This window comes from Triturus cristatus, chromosome 3_1, assembly GCF_964204655.1.
Source record: "Triturus cristatus chromosome 3_1, aTriCri1.1, whole genome shotgun sequence".
Taxonomy (NCBI): domain Eukaryota; kingdom Metazoa; phylum Chordata; class Amphibia; order Caudata; family Salamandridae; genus Triturus; species Triturus cristatus.
The window spans coordinates 354260606-354281006 of record NC_140583.1 but is presented as its reverse complement, the minus strand read 5'-3'; the positions used below and the strand labels follow the sequence as shown (position 1 = coordinate 354281006).

General features: G+C 44.7%; 1 protein-coding gene across 1 annotated transcript in view; it reads left to right on the top strand.

Moving 5' to 3' along the window:
* Nucleotides 1-20401, top strand: part of MTMR10 (myotubularin related protein 10) — a 436359-nt gene that overhangs the window by 349989 nt on the left and 65969 nt on the right. Inside the window, exon 11 of the mRNA XM_085644093.1 lies at nucleotides 5271-5340. Coding sequence (XP_085500219.1) covers nucleotides 5271-5340 — 70 coding nt within the window. The remainder of the gene's footprint in view (nucleotides 1-5270; nucleotides 5341-20401) is intronic.

Below are 20401 nucleotides of genomic sequence, written 5' to 3'. Positions count from 1 at the left end.
CTGGTCTACTCTGTAACGTGTCAACACTATAACCATAAAATATACACATGAGATATAAAATGCTTCTTGGGGGTCAATCTCACCATGCCCTTATTGCAAGTGTTTGCTGTGCCCAGCATTAGGCGTGGATCGCAAGTGTGCTGCTTCCCTCCATTGCAGGAGTGCCGATAAGCAATAGTTTCGCACCTTAGTATTGTAAAAAGCTAGAGGGCATCTCCATTTACAATAACAGTTGGTCAAACAAATGTGGATCCCCCCAACCTTCAACTCAAAATTCCTACTCTTCACTCTACAATAAAGGACACAAAGTGTATTTATATCAGGTTGCATTTTTCTGTCCGCTTCTTCATATGTCCTTCATGGTGATTTTGCTCCATGTCAGGTGCTGTCTTAGCTTTCCACTCAGACACCAGTCCAGAAATAGAAGTGCAGAGGTATTAGGTTGCCTCTGTCATGGATGCAGTGCTTTTTCACAAAACCTTTTCAGTTTCCTGCCCTCCTTTGCCTTCAGTTCGAGAATCTGAAAGGGGTTGTAAAACTATTGTTGCTAAAAGGTTGGGTGACTACTGTGCAAGAAGCTTGCGACAGGAATATTATTGCTCGTTTTTTCTGATTCATAGTATTGCTAATAATCTTTGCATGTTTGGGACCTCTTCGACATCAATAGATTTCTCAGTAAGCAAAGGTCAAAATAGTCACCCTAGCTCAGATTTTTTAAGCTCTTGTTCTGATGCTCATATTGTGATAGTCAAAATGTTAAATGCCTACTTCAGTATCTAAGTTCAGCATTATCGCCAGAGCTACTTTGTTTTATTATCTGGGGGGAGACTAATCCAGTTTGTGTGTACTGTGGTCACCACAAATCACCTACAGTTCGTCAGTTTAGTTTCATAGAGAGTTCAAGGAAAGACTGCTAAGAGTACCCAATATCAGGTAGGCCATTTCTGTTTTCAGGAATTGTGCTATCCTCTTTCTTGGTCTTGTGGAGATTAGAACGTTTTGCAGTTTTGTTGTGTCTCAGGTAATAGTGTGCACATAGTCGAGCCTTTTTCGCAATAGAAAACTTTGAAACAAGCTTTTGGGCCAGATGACTGCCGGACCATAACTGCGCCCTGATCTACAGTAGTGGCTGTGCCAGTGGCCCTAATTGCGAACTCTATCCTTTACACAGACGTAGGAGACACAATGTCCAAGGAGAAGCTTCACATCATTATGCTGGTGCAATTGTGTGCCATTGGGTTATCCTTGGTGGCACTCCACCATGCTGTCCGATTGAACATGTCTTGATGGACTAGAATGACAACACTAAAGATGTGTACAAAATACCCAAGTGAGCAGACTATTTGTGCAATTACAATGGAAGATGGTGAGTGTGAACATTGCGAACATTGCACATTGCGAACATTTCACATAAACATTTTTGCCATCTACCAGTGTAAACTCTTACCCTCCAAGGTTTTTACTCTGCTGTCGGAAAGAATTACTGGGGATGTATTTACTCTGGCGTGGGAGTATGCCTTTTGTCCAGTTATTCTTCATAAGTGATCAAGTAGATCATGTACCATTGTGCAAACTCAAGTCTTTTTGCTCTGAATCAGTGAGGAGGACTGATGCTCCTTGTTGCCGCTCATCCTGTAGCAGCAGGGAATTTGAGGATAATGAGACTTGGTGGTTGAGTGCTTATAGCCTAAACAGTTAGGGTTATTATATAGTTCAACATGGTCTGTACTACCAGATTGAACAGTTTTTCAGAATGTGCGGTAAAAAGATTTGGACTCTTGACTTTTTGTGCTCATTTGGGTTTTGCTGGCTCTCTAACCAGAGCGTGTTTTAGCATTAAAATGGTCAAGGTTTGTGTAATGGCTATTAAGCCTTTAGGAAATCTATAGAATACTTATTCTAATGACCAATATAGCCAACATATAAATTCTGCCTAGACCATTTTTCACTGGTGGAATCTTTATTTGGTTTTGAATTATTTTTATAGTAACCACATTTGTGGCCCTGAACCCTTTCCTTTAACAAGCATTGAAAATGCAATAGGTCTCGCCTTTTATTAAGTTAAAGCCATTTGCTTTGCTAATGGTATTGTATAGCAAAGTAAATGGCTTTAACATAATGAAATGCGAGACCTATTGCATTGTAATGTTTGTTTTTTATAGCTCTAACCTCAACCGGAGTTATAAAAGCGCGGCAATGGCCGATCATGCTGTACCCGATTCACTATCACTTATGTCATGCCATCAGAATGTAGAGAGCGGACTGCGCATGTCCGGATTTCCGACAAGAAGTACACAGATTTGGATAGTAGGCGCATATACCCACTGAACTATCTTGCTAGTCACCAACTTGTATTTTCAGAAATCTATTAACCTTTACATTTTGGATTCCAGTTACTGTCGCCAGGCTAATGCGGAAGGGTATATTTGTTCCTGCTTTTACCGATGTGGAAAAAACGTCCGAGGAAAAGGCAGAGGCTGTATAAAGTATACCAGCGCGGTTCAGTTAATTTTGCCCATGGCTTAAAAAATCGTTTAGAATGCTATTTTTTAATGTAAAACCTCTATGTAGTACAGCGACGCTCCATTCAAAAATTGTTTTCCCATTTTGTTATGCAAAGTTTGCATTTAAACAAAAACACACATTGTGAGCATTGAGCAGTTGCTGATTTGTATGAAGGTTGTGCATCACTCTGTATATTCATGCAGTTGAAACTGATGAAGTTATGCAAATTAGCTAATGTCTTTTCCCAGCATTTCGATGTCTCAGAGAAGTGATCTACGACAACTTCTAACCATAGTATTTGCACGCCCCTTAACAAATCGTTGTGGAGTCTGGCGGCACGAGGTTGGTGTCTCGCTTCCCGTCTGGTTCTTGTGGAGAGGGATGCCAGGCAGCACAGCCCCTGTGCTCTTATGGTGCTCCCCCTGGGTGGTCTGAGCGGGCTTGTGCTCTGTCGAAAATTCAGTCCCCACTCGAAAGGCAGCGTCCGCTCTGGAAGTTGTGCTTGCACGCATGCAGCCCCCGGAAGGACTGAGCCAGCCCATGCCCTCTGCCATGCAGCCCCCCCAGAGGGCGGAAGTCCTGAGCTCTGCTCACTCCGCGCAGAGGGCGCATGGGAATGTCCCGCACTCTGGGCTTCAGGGCGCCCCAGCCAAGAGCCTCTTCTTCGAGGTCTTAAGTCCGGCTGAGCTCTGAAGCTACGAAGGCTCTTCTGTGCCACAAGCTGTCCTCACACCAGCGACGTGACAGGCGGCATCTAGAGGGACTCCTCCTCCCAGGGCTGCAGGTTCTGCAGAGCGAAGAGGGACGAGTTGTGCAGGCACAGGGGGTCGGACTGGATGGAGTCGTTCAGGGACTTCTGGAAGGCGTCGTGCTGCAGCTGTAGGATGAGTTTGCTGGCCTGCTGCCTCTCTGCCTCGTGCTCCTCTGCCTCCCTGCAAAGCAAGCAGCACAAAGGGACACGGCCTAGCCTGCGACCCGCTGCGGGGGAAGCACTACACGACGACTCCGTGATTCAACGCCGGAGCGGTGTTGGTCGGGACTGTGCCACATCCATGGAGGAGAGTCCAGCGTAGTGGCGGTGGGGGGAGGTGGTTGCACAAATGCATGGACAACGGACCTTATCTTAAGGGAGGGCAATCTGTTTCTAATTCGAAAGCCGTGAAGCAAGCGATCCAGTCTGGCGGGGCTGTCCCAAAAAGCGAAAGGGAGGCAACCCAAAAAGTTTATTTCCAATGCCAGCCCACTGTTTACCATAAACGGTGACGCCAGCCAATGGAAATGAGGGGCGGGGCTTCAAGCCCTCTTCTCAAAGTCCTCTCTCACAAAATCTCTCGCCTAGGCGAGCAGTGCTTTGCGCTGCAACACCACGCGAGACCTAAACATGTTGATCATGTTCCTAATTGTGATTGCGTACGTTCACGGTGTACTGCCTTTTTGTCAGTACATCTTCTCCATTGTCATCCAATGAGTTATTTCTTGTTATTGAATGTTGTTCCAGCCAAAGTGGGGTCTGAATTTTACCGGTCACATTAGATTTAATTTCTGATTCACTTGCGTTTAGAATTTTAGAAGGGCCATTAAGCATTTGCTTGGTTCTCTGGTAGTCATAAGCGTTGTATGGTCAATTAAACAACCTTGCTTCAGTGGACTGTGTGGTGCATCAGCCCTTGTAAAGGTGTGGGTAGGAATTCCTCCCACGCTCCCCCTAAACACCCTTTTCAGTCAATCATCACCACTCTGCTACATGAAGGGCACAACATCTTATGAAGTTTGTTGATCTGAACTTGTCCGGGTTGCTGTTTGAACTCTAATTCACACTTTCACACATTACTATTGCTAGGAGTCTTGAGTCAAATGTGGATGCCCTAGCTTATGTGCAGGAACATTACACAGAACAGATGGCATACATGCAGGAAACGGCTCATAGAGCTGGTGCATCGTTTGGAGATGTCTCTGCAGGCATGGAGATGCCCTCTTCTCTGGCATCTGATTAAGCGTATTAAAAGAAAACTCCATATTACAAGGTGTACCAGACTCAGTCTATCCAGATTTCCACCATTCATTCATCAGCCCTAAAATTCTTAAAGTTCAAGAAAGTGCCTTAAGTAGGGACGTTTTGAGAAACCACCTTTTTTCAAGCCAGCACAATAACCTGTTTTTATTACTTGACAAGGAACAATCCTGCCCTAATGCACATGTGATGTACAGTGCAAAGGTAATGGGCATGATTTGTCTGGGATGATCTGATTTTGTCGTTTGGATGTTTCAAGTACTTTATTATCACAGAGATATTGTTTTATTATAACGTCATTTCCATCAGCTTGTCAATAATAACTGTAGGTGATCAGTTAAAAGCACAATGCTTCAGTGAGAAATGATATTGAGTAACCTTGCTGTAACCAATGCTCAGGAATTTGCCTTACACAGAATAGATGGCAGAACCTCTTGGGTTCATTCGTTAAATTACTGCCTGGTTACATGGTTTGCGTCTGTTACATAGGCAAGCCTGCAAACATGACCAAAAATCACTGACATTGGATTGCTTAAATGTGCATATTTATTTTGGAAGCGTTTGAATTTCACTTGAAATTTGTTTGATTATGTGATGTAACTTAAATATAATTGATTTTCCCAAATAAAAGTAAATTTCGTATCAGATTAAATGTTTTTCTCCTAGCCATAACTCATTGACTATGACTCCCATTTCCTGATTTCTATTATAAACGGTTAATGGTGACTTGATGTTCACATTTACTCTTTTGCAGAACCATTTGATGAAACGGAAGAGAAATGGCTGTCTTTATTAGAGAATGCTCGATGGCTAGAGTACGTGAGGTAAGTAGGCTTATTTCATTAGTAAAATAAATGTTAATGCTAACAAGAGAAGCACATAGCTGGCAGCAACAGCTGTGGACAATTTTGAGGGCAAGTTTTCCTGGTTGATATTTAATATACTGGAAAAGCCTTGCCAGAAATGGTGACTGTTGGCTAAGATGAAGTAACTGTATATGTTTTAATTCAGTTTAGTTTTAGTAAAACAGTACCAATCTCTTTAGGGAGGGGGTTGCAATAGATTAGTGAGATTATGTTTAAAGAGTCTGAGTGTTTTGGAGAACCCAGCTACAGAAAGATAAACAGTAAATAGACATGGCCACTGAAATAATCTCTGGCTGTTAAATTCAGGTCTGTGCAGTCAGACTGAAAAATGCAATGTGTGTATACACACACATTGTTTAACATGTCATGTTCTGTACGCAGTGGAGACTAAACAACTATCTGTCCATGAATATAGAGTTATTACATACAAGTATCACAGAGCAGTGTACTGTAGTCTTGAAAGTTAAAGTGCTTTGAACAGTTTCCTGATGTGAAGGTGATCCTATGAGCTCTATGCAAACATAGAGCAGGAGTTTCTAGAGGTGTGCTTTAAAGTTGGGTATTGACAAAATAGTTCTCATTGCAGTTTTGTGTTGCATTTACCAACCACTAGCACCAACATTCTAAAACTAGTCCCTTGGAGAAATTTACAATGTAGGTGGTATCATGTACTGCATTCTCTGTTGTAGTATACACAGAAAGCACCGTTGGTTTCAATTAAGCCCAAGCTGAGTCAGTATCCTGCAGTTTGAGGGTAGTATCTTAAGCATTACAGATAGTTCAATATGTACATGTAAAAGAAAAAAAGAATGAGTGACAGCTGCTCCTTGAATTGATGCAATTTTTGGGTCTGTTAGTAGACTAGAAAATTCTGTTCAACACTGTTCTAATCAAGCTTATGCCCCTTCCTCCTGCTTTAAGATATGCTCAGTTTAGCATGACCGCTTTGTTTTTTTGTGGGTTGCTCGCGGTCAGTGCTGTTGACGTTGTGCAGTCCTGTTGTCTAACATTTGAGATGCTCGATAGTCGACTTAGGCTAACACAGCACTTTGATTCTTCTTGTGGCTGTGGGCCTGTGGCAGGGCTATGCTGGCAACAGAATATTGCTGCTGACTTTGCTGGGTCTGTACTTCCCGTAGGACTTTACACCACTGCTACAGGTTTGAACCATGCTGCTACCTGCTGCCTACCACCTGCAGGTGGCTGTTGTCATTCCGCATTCTCAGCAAGCCATGAGTATGGAGGGTGCCAGTGGCATGGATACCAAACCTGTACTGTTTGCTCAGGAGTTGCTGTTGATGGGCTAGCAGATTTTAAGGAATTACAAAATTCGAGTGTATGCCGTTCCTCTGTGGTAGAGTCAAAAAGGAGACTGGATCCAACTAATTTGACAATGTGTCTAAGGTTGGGAATCCATGTGTTGGATATTAATGCCCTCACACACCCTTTCAGGTGTCATGCTTCATCATATGGGCTGCTCCTCGTCGGGTCGGCGATGCAATACCCAACGGGCTCCCTAGATAAGGGGCACTTTGTCGGAGATCTTCTATCCAACTGCCGTATGGTGAAGTGCGGGTGTGGGGCCAGAGTAGTGTAGATGTGCAGTGGTGATTTAAAACAGGATTAGTAGTGCCTAATATGAATTGACTTTTTATTCTGGAGGTCTCCTACCCTAATTAAAAACGTGTGAGCAAGGCACTCGCCCGAGTGTAATGTCTTGTGTTAGAGTGTCCTATGCTAAAAGGTATGGGTCAACATGTTTCTCGCATAGAGTGGATGTACTCTCGATTCTTCAGGACCAACAAAGAAAGAAAGGGAACTATCTACATCTAAAAGAGCTATAGTGACTACTCGCCTCTGTGGAAATCCAATGAGTACAGCAGAGAATCTAAAGGTAAGACTCACCCTAATCAGTAATTGCTCGGACTTCAACAGTGCTTGGTGGATTACGCATGAGTCCGAGTTCCTCAAAAAGTAGGACTAGGCGATGAAAGACAACACAATTTGAGGGGAATGATTGAAAGAGGACACTCTATGAGCACAAGTAATAGCACCAACCAGACTGAAGTGAAATGAATGTAGTTTGACAAGTCATGTAGGTAGTACACATGTGGTCAACCAGGTCTATGGATAGTCGTTAATCAAATAAACCAATAGGACACAATTTCTATAGTGAATGGCAGATTGAAATCAAGATTAAAACCGGAAACAATTGTCTGAGCTGCTGGCATTAGTAAGCGCTGTATATGTAATTCGTTACCTGGTGTTAAATACCATTGAACCCCCGATGTATATCCACTATTAGGTGAAAGGTTCAGGCTACAACAAAAGGTGGGGCAAGATGTGTGGTGATGTGGCGACCACCGTAAGTTAAGGAATATGGGAGGGTCTCATGATGTAACAGATTGCCCCCGATTCAGTACATATTAGACTGTGTTGTCGACCTCTCAGAAGTGGGTGCTTTTATCGTCCGGTGGAACGTATCGGTAATATTAGCAAGCGGGGATGTTGACTGACAAGACAATCAGCCCGTTAACGTATTTGCTGGTGTATAGGTTGCAAAATACAATGGTGCCGCTCAATGTCCCCCAAGTTGAATGAATTTGAAACCCATGAAAGTAACGAACCGTAATTTAAAACCTGTGTGGCCCGGGGGAGTTTGGCTGGTGTATAGGTTGCAAAATACAATGGTGCCGCTCAATGTCCCCCAAGTTGAATGAATTTTTGAACCCATGAAAGTAGCGCACTGTAATTTAAAACCTGTGTGGCCCGGGGGAGTTTTGCTAAAGAAAGAGTTAACGACAGTGCCGTGTAAGTTAAAGAAAGGTGTTCACTATCGTAGCGATCGAGTTTGTCAATAGTCAAGTATGTGGGGAGCTAGGGTAACGGTTACTCACATATGCATTCCTCACGCTGCTTCTTGCGATCTACCCACTCCACCGAGTCCGGGAGGTAACGCAATGAAAAGTGAGGACAGACTTATCCTGATCGTTATGCCATGTGACTAGGGGAGGGGTCGTCCGAGTCAGTTGATAGAGCAAGTGTAAATGGCGGCCATCTTAGAATGGTGTTGATATATCCATCGTGAATGGTGGAAAACAAGTGCTCTCATACGAGTAAGTGGTTGAGTATGTCTAGTATAGAATCACGTCACGCGGATGTAACGTTTTGTGTAGAGGATAATATTTAGATGTTGACATATTCACTTTGTATTCGCTCAAGTCATTGTTAAAATATAAGGCAGTTCTAGAGTGCCATGACGTGGTCTGGAGGATGTGCTTGATCTTTATTGATAAAAAATGGGAATGGGCGAATAAACCATCGCCAAAGAATGGTGGGTGTAACGGTTGATGAACAGAGGTTAGGTTTGTTATGTTAAATCTTAATCGAACCCCACGGGATTTCTTCATTGAGACCATTGGTATCGGAAGATAAGCGGTGTATCCAGCGTTGTTCCTTCGCAAACAGATTCTGCTTAGCTGTGTTGGGGTTGGCTTCAAGAATGACCCATTTGACAGTCGGGTGAGTGGTTCATCTCAAGGTAATGAACACACATTTTGGTGTTACTCTTATGGCAGCGAAAATTGCTGCGATGTTCTGAAATTCGCAGTTTTACTGGGCGGGTTGTCATCCCTACATAGTGAAGGTCACAGGGGCATGTAAGGAGATAGATGCAATTAGCAGTATTGCAATTAGTGTGTGTTCTCATTTCCCAGATAAAGGTTGTGTTGAGTGTTATAGTCTTGTGTGCTGATGTGAAAAGCACAGGCACTGCATGTCCCGCACGGTAGTGTCCTCTGACCATGGGCAAGTGCCACAGTGTACTCTGTGGGGCTTTTTCCTTCGGTTTGGGTCTGGTTTGTACAAGCATATCTTTGATATTCTTGGAGCGTTTGTATGCAAACCGGGGTAGTTCAAAGTTAGTGGTGCCTGTGTTGAGTATGCCCCAGTGTTTTTTCAGCACCTTAGTCAATTGGTTAGAGGCTGGTGTAAACGTGGTTACGCAAGTCAGCACCTCGGTCCTGTTTTTAACCTTGTGTTCCATGAGACCGTCTCTATGATAGTTGCGTGCTCTTTTCCTAGAGAGTGCGATACTCTTCTTTGGGTATTGTCTTTCAGTCAAGTTTTGTGCCAGAATAGCTGATTCGCTCTTGTATTCGTCCAAAGTGCTACAATTCCTCCTAACTCTCAAAAATTGTCCAAAGGGCAAGTTCTCTTTGAGAGATTTAGGATGGTGGCTGTTGAAATGTAGCAGGCTGTTACGGTCAGTGGCCTTTCTGTACATGGTGGTAATGAAATTGCCCTTTGTAATACTGATGGTTAAATCCAAAAAGGCTATTTTGGACGGGGATGCAGTGATGGTAAATTTGAGGTAAGGATTGAAATTGTTAATCCACCTAAAGAAATCGCTATAGCTATTGCGATCTCCTGTCCAAAGGATCAGGATGTCGTCTATAAAGTGCTTCCATAGACGGATGTTGTTGCGGAATGGGTTTGTGTCATGGAAGATGTGTTGTTCCTCAAAGGATGCCATATAGAGGCAGGCCACACTAGGAGCAAAGGTACTTCCCATGGAAGTACCTTGTGTCTGGTGGTAAAGTTGACCTCTGTACTCGAAGAAATTTTCGGTCAGGGCTAGTGTGGCGCATTCCATAATGAAGGAAGGTGGAGTAGGTGACTCCCATGTTGATGTATTCCATATTCTCTCCATAACTTCTAGAGTGGCCCTCTGAGGGATTTTAGTGTAGAGGGCCTCCACATCTAGAGTAATGAGGAAGGTGATTTGATCGGTATCCTGGAGTTGATCCAGTAACCGTAGTACATCAGTAGTGTCATGTATATATGATGGTGTAAGTTTCACCAGTGGTTGTAAGAAGTGATCACAAAATTGTGACTGGTTCTAGAACAGAGTCAATCCCGGACACTATCGGCCGTCCTGGTGTGACCCCCTTGTGAATCTTAGGTAGAATGTAAAAGTAGGGGGTCTTAGGTTCTTTTTTTATGAGGAAGGTGGCCTCCTTCCTACTTAGCCATCCTTGACTCTCTGCAGACTCAACCAATCCCATAATGGTTTTGTTGAGGCGCTCAGTTGGATTCCTTGGGATAGGTGTGTAGTACTTCTTATTGCTCAATTGTCCGAGACACTCTGTGTCATAGTCTGTTGTCGCCATTATGACTGTTTGTTTAATGACGATGGTTGAGTCGTTGGCAAGTGATTCAATAGCCAACATCTCTTTCTTAGTGACGTTCTTAAAAGGTTTGAGTCCTGTCAAGGCTTTCACATCTTTTAATACTGCCTGCTCATAGGTTAAAATTTCATTAGGTACCATCCCGCTGTGGGGGGTGAAGGAGGAAGGGTTATGTAAACCCGAATCCTCGTCAGGTGTGCGATCCTTGCCCTCAAAGAAAGATTTAAGGCGTATCTTGCGAAAGAATTGCTGTAATTCGCAGGTCTGTATGAAGAGGTCCACCTTAGGAGTAGGAACAAATCCTAAGCCTTTCTGGAGGACTGCATCTTCTGTTTCAGTCAGTTGCCTAGATGACAAATTGACTACTAAGTTGGTTTTTTGCTGGTGTGACTCCTGGTGGGATGGTTCCTCCCATTGTACCCGCTTCTCCTGTTGGTTGCCTCTTTTTCGCCCTCGCCCTCTGCCCCAACCTCTGCCTAAAAAAGGTTGGCTCATGCCTTGGGGTCCAAATTGGGGTGGGCAATGAGGTCCAAACTGGGGTGGGCCCTGGGGGAACAAAGGGTATTGCCAAAAGGCTGAGCCCTGGTACTGTGGTGGTGGATAGGTGTTATAACCTTGCTTACCCCTCTTGCCTCTGTATTGGTTAGGCCTCCAGTTGTCTGTACTGGAGTCGCTGGTGCTGGATGAACCTCTCCTTGAGGAGTTAGTACTAGAGTCAGATAGGTAGTTGGTATTAGCTGGGACATAATCCGCCTTGAGATAAGGATATACCTTCTCTTTATCAAAGTGTTTAATGTCCTTCTGCAGCTTCACAACTTTCTGCTTCATGAGGTACTCCTTGTGTTCAGCAATTTTGTTGTTAAGTTCCGTGAGCTTAGATTTGAAGCTAGGAATAGGGTTTGCGTGTTTTAAGGCACTCTCGGCGGCTTGTATTCGAATCAGTAGTTCATCAGCCAATCTTTTGGCCGTGTTGACTAGCAGATTTTAAAACTGTTCCAGTGGAATATAAAAAAAGAAAAATTGGTGGAAGTTGGAAAAAGAAATCTTGAGTTCTTGAAAAGCAACATACCCACTTGCTTTGTAGTGAGGTTGTGATGGTGGCATTTAAATAAGCTGACGCTGGCCAGATTTAGTTGGTGCGACTGTGCTAATATTCCATTTTTTTTGTTTGTTTGATAGTGACTGTTGGACCCGGCCTCGTAACATGGCTCTACTGGTCCCCACATCACCTAACCTGTTGCCGGCGGCCCCAATCCCCCGGCCTCACCAAGCCTTTCCACCAGAACACACGCACTCAACCCGGACACCCTCGTCCATGGCCTCTCTCCTTTCGGCCACCCCGGGCCCGCGTGCCCACTTCATGCACCAAGATGGCCGCCCGGCCCAAGCGCGACCCGGGCCTAGAGGCGCCACTCCGGCTGGAGGACATCCCGCTTCCAGGGGTTGAGAGAGGGAGGAGCAGTTTCTATCGCACCTCTGAAACTCCCCTGGGATGATGGGTTTCGATCGGCCCTCCGGCCTCCCTGAAGGCTGGCTCCACTGTTGGGGACTGCAGGGGAACCTGAAGGTCCCAACGGTTTCTGCAGGCTCCACTCTTCCTGGGAGAGCCAGCATTGCTCTCACAGACAGGGAGCTGCTAAACATGGAGCACCCTGTCTGAGAGAGCAAACTTTTCAATTGTTTCCCTGTCTGCTTCACAGCGGAAAGGAAATTGACGAAAACTCCATTCTCAGCAAGCGGGAGCAGCCCCCAGGGCCATAATTGGCTCCAAGAAGGGCGGGGGGCTTGCAGCTCCCCTCTTTAATGTTAATTGTAGCCCTGGGGAGGTGGTGGTCCCTGGGGCTCAGAGTGGGGTCCTGACACTCCCACCCCCCATTAGTTTAATTTATAGCCCACGGGAGGGGGTCCATGAGCCCCCCCACATTTTGAATTACCACAAGCCCCAGTCGGTTGGTGGTCCTTTGGTGGGGGTCCACGCGACTCCCCTCTCCCAATTCATTTATTTTTAGTTCCAGGGAGGTAGTGGCCCCTGGGAGGGCTGCACGACCCCCCTGCCATAATTTTAACATAAGCCCAACAGAGGTGGTGGTCCCCTGGGCATAACATGCTCATAGAAGGGGCCACGTGCTCCTCTCTCCTTTAATTTAATTAAGAAGGAATGCCCCGGGTACTTGGCCCAATGCTTTTTTTTGGTCCTAAAGCTGGGGGTCAAGGTATTCCTACCCTTCCCCCTTTTCTTTTTTTCACTTTTTTTGGGTGGACTCTGCTTCAGCTGCCAAAACCTCTTGGTTGAAGTGTTGGCAGCCAATCAGAGCTCTACAGCTTTCTGCACGAGCTCGTTAATATTCATGAAGTAGCCGCTTTCGCAAATATGCAAATTTGGATTGCCTTAAATTTTTCAACAACGACGTAACAGATTTACACCAAACAACAAAGTACAATCTGCAGACCAAAATCTAGCTTTCTGCCAAATTTGGTTTAATTCTGTTTAGCGATTGGGCTACAGCCGTGTCTAAAGAGTCTTCGGGAATTATCATGAGAAACACACTTTTTTTAAGCCTAAGAGGCCAAGTTGACATTCCAGTACCTAGATAAAACAGCACTATTGCTTTAATCAGCTGCTTGTCTTATCCTCCCTAGTACCCTCATGATCAACTACTTTCCTACTCGTTGCTGCTTCATTTATCAGGTTGAAGGCGTACTTCTACTTGGTTGTGCATCATGTAAACTTAAAGACCTGTATCAAAATCCTACTTCCTTTGGGAACAGTTCTTCATAAGCTGATGTGTTTCCTGCTATAATGCCTATATAGGGCATACATAAATTGTCAAAGAGAAAATGTTCTACTAGAACTAGTTCTCAAGATTAAGAAAACATCACAGTTTACTAGTGGGCAATTAGCTGCACTACCCACATGAGTGTTTATATCCATATAGTAGTGCAGACGTTAATTCACTTTCCCATTATGCTCTTGGTATGATAGTCTTAGGAGGTCCTCGCTCAGACCCTTCATTAATGTTAAGTGAAGAGGATGACTGAGCCTGAAGGTGGATACTAGATATAGGACCACTGTTGACTCAATTTCCACAAAACCTGTAAACCGAGGAAGGAGACTAATGCAGAGTTTCCCTGAACCCCAGATAGACCCCAAGTTTTTTGCGTTTACATTATGCCAATGAGCGTGCATTTAATGTTCTACCTAAGGGTCCAATTTCTATTTTGTTTATCCTGATAAGATATTTTCGTTCTTTATGTAGGTTAATGTAGTATTTGTTTAGTTCAGGTTTATTTGTGTTTTTAATCGTATTACACGTTTTGTGGTTACTTGCTCAATGATCTGGACAAGAAATTTCAATTTATTTAATGACAATTCCCTGGTTTATTCCCAAAGCACTCTCAAAATTCCACCTTAAACATCTATATATTTTCCCCTACAGTTTTATTCAGAGCCATAAGTGTCAGAAGAGGGATTTATATGGCCAAAGATATGGAGAAGACTAGACCTTTGAAAAGATCTGATCATTTCTTTATCCTCTTCGGTGATTCTAATACTGGGCATGCACTAACCAAATGTGGCATGTTCCGCATTAAGCTGTCACAATGAGGTGAAAAAAACATTCAAATTAAAATGCGTTATTCGATCTCAAAAAAGCAGATCATAAAAGGTACATCATAGGAAAAAAACGTTCATAAATATTTAAACGGGGATAATCACTTTCGGAATAAAAACGCAATCCCTGTAAAAATTGACTGCTGGCACCATGGATAGATAAAAACAGCAGTGTGAAAACACTATTTAAGCCCACCCCCTGAGTGGTTTGTAAAAGACTGTATTCTCGGACGGCGGGTTTCATTACTTCCCTGCCTTCTCCGAGTCCTTCTAGGAGATAATAAAACATTTGTTGACCCAGCCTTTATCCTTTTTAGAAATATCCGCTGGCTCTTCATAAATGGAGGAACCGCTTAAGGCACAAGTTGTCTCCTTGATGTATGTAAGCCAGTGGATTTAAACCCATGCGAGCAGGAGAGACAAGGTAAAATAATTGCTCGATTTAGACTAGCCTCCTCATTTAACCAAATTGAACTCCACAGCAATAAAGAGGCAAGGTTAATCAGATTTTCAACATATTCCAAACCTAGTTCCTGATGGGTTGCACAATGCAGAGTTATTATATGAACCGACTCTGAATCAGAAGCCACTTAAAAGTGTTGTTTTAAATGACCCCGTCCCCTAAATATGCTGAGGCAGCTTGACATTATAGCCCTAACAGTATGAGACCTCACCAGTGGCGTAGCAAGTGTGCCATGGCCCCATGAGCTATGGTTACAGGAAAATGGGCTTCCACTCTTGGTTGGGTGGTAAAATACAGTCACTAATTGCGTTCAATTGTCCCATAACACGTCTAGGACCTGATGCCTCTGCACCTGCTGCACTATTGAAAGTTATGCCCCTAGCACATGCGTACAAACTCTGTTTTCCTCAATTTGTATAGTTCCCACATTCCTATAGCCCCATAACCCTGAGACACTTTCTCCTGTAAATCTCTAGAATAGGGGATATGGGCCTTTCCTTATCAAGACCGCTAGAGAAAAACTAGAGCCAACCGCATGCAATAAATAATTTTTCCTGTACCCTACACTCCGGGCCCAAGTGCATTCATTATCAAGCATCAACCCAAGGTACGGGAACCAACTCGCTTTCTCTATTACCCTTAACCCAATATAATCTACTCCGTAGTTCAAAAGAGCAAACAGTACAGTATGCTACTCCCAATTATTTTAGTGACGGAGTCAAAAAATGAAATTGGGCAGTAACACTTTGGGTCATGTGCGTTTCCCTTTTTAAAGACTCGCACGATTATGGCCTGATGCCATGAGGAAGTGACACCAATTTTGCATGCAGAATTTATAAAATTAAAAAGGCAAGGGGGCCAAAACCCTGGATTTTCCTTATATATATCCGTGGGAACTCCATCTGTTTTTAGAGCTTTTTTTTAGAGGGGCTGTTATGGATGCCTTCCAAGACCTCAGCGGAAAATTGAATGTTCAAAGGCATAGGATATCAGCCATTCCTTTCTCTGGGATAGAAGCTTAGAATAATAAATTCCACTAAAGTGATCTCTCCAGCTTTCATGGCCAATATGGGGATTCACTTTATTAGGCGACACACCAGTAACAAGGGTGTCCCTGTACCGCCTTCCAAAAAGCCTGGGGGTCCTTGGTCTGGATCTGACAAGCAGATACCAAGGCTTCCCATTTCCCATCTTTCAGGTCTGCCTTTCTCTTGTTTAAGGCAGAGTGTAAACCAATCAATTGCTTCTTGATCCCTGGGGGAGCACTTCAGTTCCCTTCATAGTCTAGTATTTGCAGCTCTGCAAGCCTTATCAAGCCAGGACTTATTGTGTCTCGGTTTATTTCCTATGGCCTTGTGAGCATGTCTCTTATACAAGAGGTTAATTCTGCAAAACTACTCCATATCACAATAGGGCTGAGTTCCCCCCCGCCCGTGGGAGTCACGATAATTGGGGATGACTTTAATATTTCCAGACTCTGTCCTCGGCGCCTCTTCTGTTCCATATCCTGCCAGACATTCCCGATCATCTTGTCTGTCTTCCTGGGTTGACTCACTGGGTCTCTGTGATGCGTGGTGCTCCTGGCATCCCAATCTGCGGGATACACTCATCAATCCACCAACCATGCAGTGGATTCCCATATAGACCTGATATGGCTTCCAGCAACTGATTTGCTTGATTAATTTGATACGCATACTTCCATGCGGAATCTCTGATCATGTCCCGCTGTTACTGTTGTGGGGAGCCCAAACTGCTGACTTGGAGATTTAGCACCTAGTACTAGCGGGATTCAGAATGCGAGGCCTTTGTTGAAGAGGAAGTACGTCAATATTTTGAGCTTGATGCAGACTCGGTGGAGTCAGCAGCGACACTATGGGCAACAAGTAAACCGTCCCCGTGAGGACGAATTAAAGGATTTGTTCACCAGGCCGAGGCGCACTGTGCTGTGCGCCCGGCCCGAATACTCCAAGAGGAAGCTGCACTTTGGTGTCAAGACAGTGAACGGTCCTGTCCTCTTCTGGCCATGGTCCGTACGGAGCTGCGTCAGGTTTCCCTAGAGGAGGCCAGACGGTGCTGAAAGACCTCTACAGAGAGTCTATGCCTCAGGCAACAAGTCTGGTAAATTACTTTATTGGCTGGCGACCCAAGAAGTGTTTGAACGAGTGGTCCCTGTGATTCGGGACTCCTCAGGTTGTCCCCGGGCGGAGATCCCCGTGATTGCTGCGACCTTCGCGTAATTCTAAAGGGGGTTATACTGAATATGCCCTCCGCCACCTGAAGAAATCGCCACTCCTCTTCTAGATAGTATACTTCTGCCAGCTGTGCTGGAGGCCCTGGCCCAGGAATTGGACCAAGCTTTAACACTTGAGGAGGTGTGTGCTGCAGTGTCAGAATTGCAAACTAGCAAAACGGCCATGCCCGACAGGTACCCCATTAAGTACTACAAATGCTTCTGTGAAGCCCTCTGTCCCCATCTTCTGAACCTCTATGCGATGGCCCTGCAGTAGGGTTTCTTCCTGCCGGAACTAGACAGAGCTACAATCGTGGTCCTACCTAAGGAGGGGTTGCCTAGAGATCAGTGTTCCTCTTAGCGGCTGATCTCACTGATCAACACAAACATCAAGATCTATGCCAAAGTGCTGGCAGCGCGGCTGGGCAAAGCCTTGCCCTATCTAGTGTACCTGAGTCAGTGCGGATTCATGCCGGGTCGTCGTATGCAACATTGTATTAGGAGACCTCAATGGTAATCTAGCTCTCCTGTTGATAGACTTTACCAAGGTGTTCAACACAGTGTCGTGGGGCTTCCTGGATGGGGTTCTTAGTCGGGCTGGTCTGAGGGAGGGTCTTCGCTGCATTGTCCGGCTCCTGCTTTTTGCCCGGGTGATGGAGCCTCTAGCGCAGCATATACGGTGTGATGCTCATGTGTGGGGCTGGCAGGGGGGGGTTGGTCTTGAGGATCGCATGTAGGTATACTCTGACAATATGCTCTTGTTCTTGAGTACCCCTCAGCACTCCGGCCCCCGTTGTCTTAAACTTCTACGGCGAGACGTCTGGGCCCCGGGTTAATGAAGGCAAATCTTGCCTAGTAGAGTAGAGGGGTGATGCTCTAGGAGAAGTTTGGTTTCCTAACATTCCCACTCAGCATAATTTGTTTAAATATCTAGGGCTCCACGTTTCTCCCATGCCGGAACTGGCCTGGGCGCTTAACTTCTGAGGTCTGGACCTGAGGCTTGATCACGACCCTCGTTGGGCCACACTCCCACTGAACCCAATGGGGCGCACGGCCCACTTTAAAATGATGTGCCTGCCACGCTACTTGTACGTGCTGAGCAATTATCTATACCTCATTCCTCGCAAATGGTTTCGCTTCCTAACTGCAAAAATTACCCAATTTATGTGGGCCTTTGCAACATAGAGTAGCGTTCCACTCACTACATAAATTTCTGTTTGACATCTCTCAGATATCTACTTTTATTCCCTGGTGGCACATCTGGTCCCAGTCAACGACTGGTTTATGGGGAGGTCTGGAGTTTACTCCCCGAATTGCTTTGCTTGGGCTGCTGGAGGAAGTGGGGGACCCAAATCTGCACATGCATTCCCAGAGTTGGCCTGTTTGGTTGCCAAGCGGGACGTGGCACGCATATGGAAGCGGGAGAAGCCACCAACAGGTGGGCAGGGGTTGAATGGTGCGGCCGTCAAGCAAAACCGGTCTTCGAAGCGCAGTGCTGCCCCCAGAAGCACGCGCGGATATGGGATAATTGGTGTGATTATTATGGCCTCTTTCCACTGCATCCATGGAGTAGGGAGATCACCTTTAGTTTGTAAGAACTTAGCTGAGAGATCAAACTGCATAGCATCTGTTTAGTATTAACACACAGCAACTCCCTTATATGTCTTACAACACCTTGTACAATGAAGTAACCGGTGCGCTTAACTTGGAATTGATGTTGACGGAATACTTTTTTATGCTAAATCTTGAATTAAGATACACAAAGCAGAAAAGCAATATCAAAACTATAGTACTGACCAATGCTCGGAACGGATGAAACGGTCGTCGTAATGCCTGAAAAGGACTTTGCAGGCACCACTGATACTCGCCGGTGACTATTCTAAATCTAAAATGGCCGCCATGCAGCGTGTTTACGGTATCCATCTAACTGTTTATGGAGGACTTCAAAAACAAACACCTTCCAAGAAACTATCTATAAAAGCAGAGGCTGCACCAAAAAATGGTGGAAAATTTAGTGGCCATGGCGAAAGTACAGGCAGACGGGGGGAGGATTGGGACTTTAATACCAACTGTCATTTGTCTCACATGTGCCATTGAAGGTCTGTCATTGTCCTATAGACGCGGAATTTACCGCATGCATTGTGCTAAATGTCCTGTATTGTTTGATGGTATGAGCAATGTTAATAAAAAGAGATCCAAAGAAAAAACACCTTCCAACGGTTGCTTGTATTGAAGATAATACTTGAAATCAATCCAAAGCTAAATCCAGTTTTAAAATTCACAAATACACACCGCTATCCATAAGCGCTACTAATCCACAGATTCTTCAGTATCCAACCACGAGGTAATCCAGGAAATCACAAGAATGAGCTTTCTAAACGTGGATTGTTAAGGTAATCCGTTCCTGTGCTGCGAACGATAACAGGATACCTCAATTACTCGTCCCCATTGTTGCAAATAAACAATCCAATTAAACAGAAGTCCAGAGGTTTATTGATGGCATCACAGCAATTCGTCCGTACAGCAGGACAGCTCCAATTCAACTGCTGTGCAGCCAGGGATTCCAATATCCACAATCTCCTGGAATCCAGAATTCACTACAAAACATAACATGGCGTGTGCAGGGAATGTATGCAAATATATGCTAATGCCAAATGGTATGTTATGTTACTGAGTATTTCTAAAGCGCACATTCATCAACCGGTCTCTTGGCGCTGGAATGCTAATACAGCCTAAGTCCCTGATTATTGGTAAGCCTGTTTGAACAACCATTTTTTTCAGAAGTTGTCTGAATCTGTTGTAGTTTACAGTGGACCTAAGGTCCACTGGCAAGGTGTTCCAGACTCTAGAAGCAATAATGGAGAACCAACGACCTCCTGTTCGTTGTTTTTTACACAGTGGGACCACCAAGTAATATAGATAGCTAGATCTCAGTTGTCTGGTAGGACAATACTTATTGATCCGTGACTTCATGAAGGCAGGACAGTTCAGATACAGGGGCTTAAATACCATGCAGCACACCTTGAACCTGGTTCTCTGTTCAACTGGCAGCCAGTTAAGGTCCTTCGTCATGGAGGAGATATAGCCATATTTGGGCTAATAGCATATTAGTAGGGCTGCCCGATTTTGAATTAACTGCAGTCTGCGCAGAAGGATTTTAGCGAGGCCCAAGTAGTGAGAGTTGGCATAGTCAATTCTGGACGTGACTAAGGCTATTATGACCTGGATCAGAGCCTCCCTGGTGAGAAATTTTCTTATCTTTTTTTATGTGCTTTAGTTGGTTCAAGCTTGTCTATGTAATGGCGCCTACTTGCTGCTTAAACGGAAGCTCCTCATCAGTAATGACGCCAAGGCTTTTTAACGCCTTTTTAGGGACAGGCAGAGAACCTATCTCACTAGGCAAGAGTGATGGAACCCAGCGATCCACCTTACTCTTTGTGATGACTATCTCCGTTTTGTCGGAGTTCAATTTCAGCTGGTTACAGTTCATCCAATCCCGGATGAATCGCATAGTATCCTGGAATTGT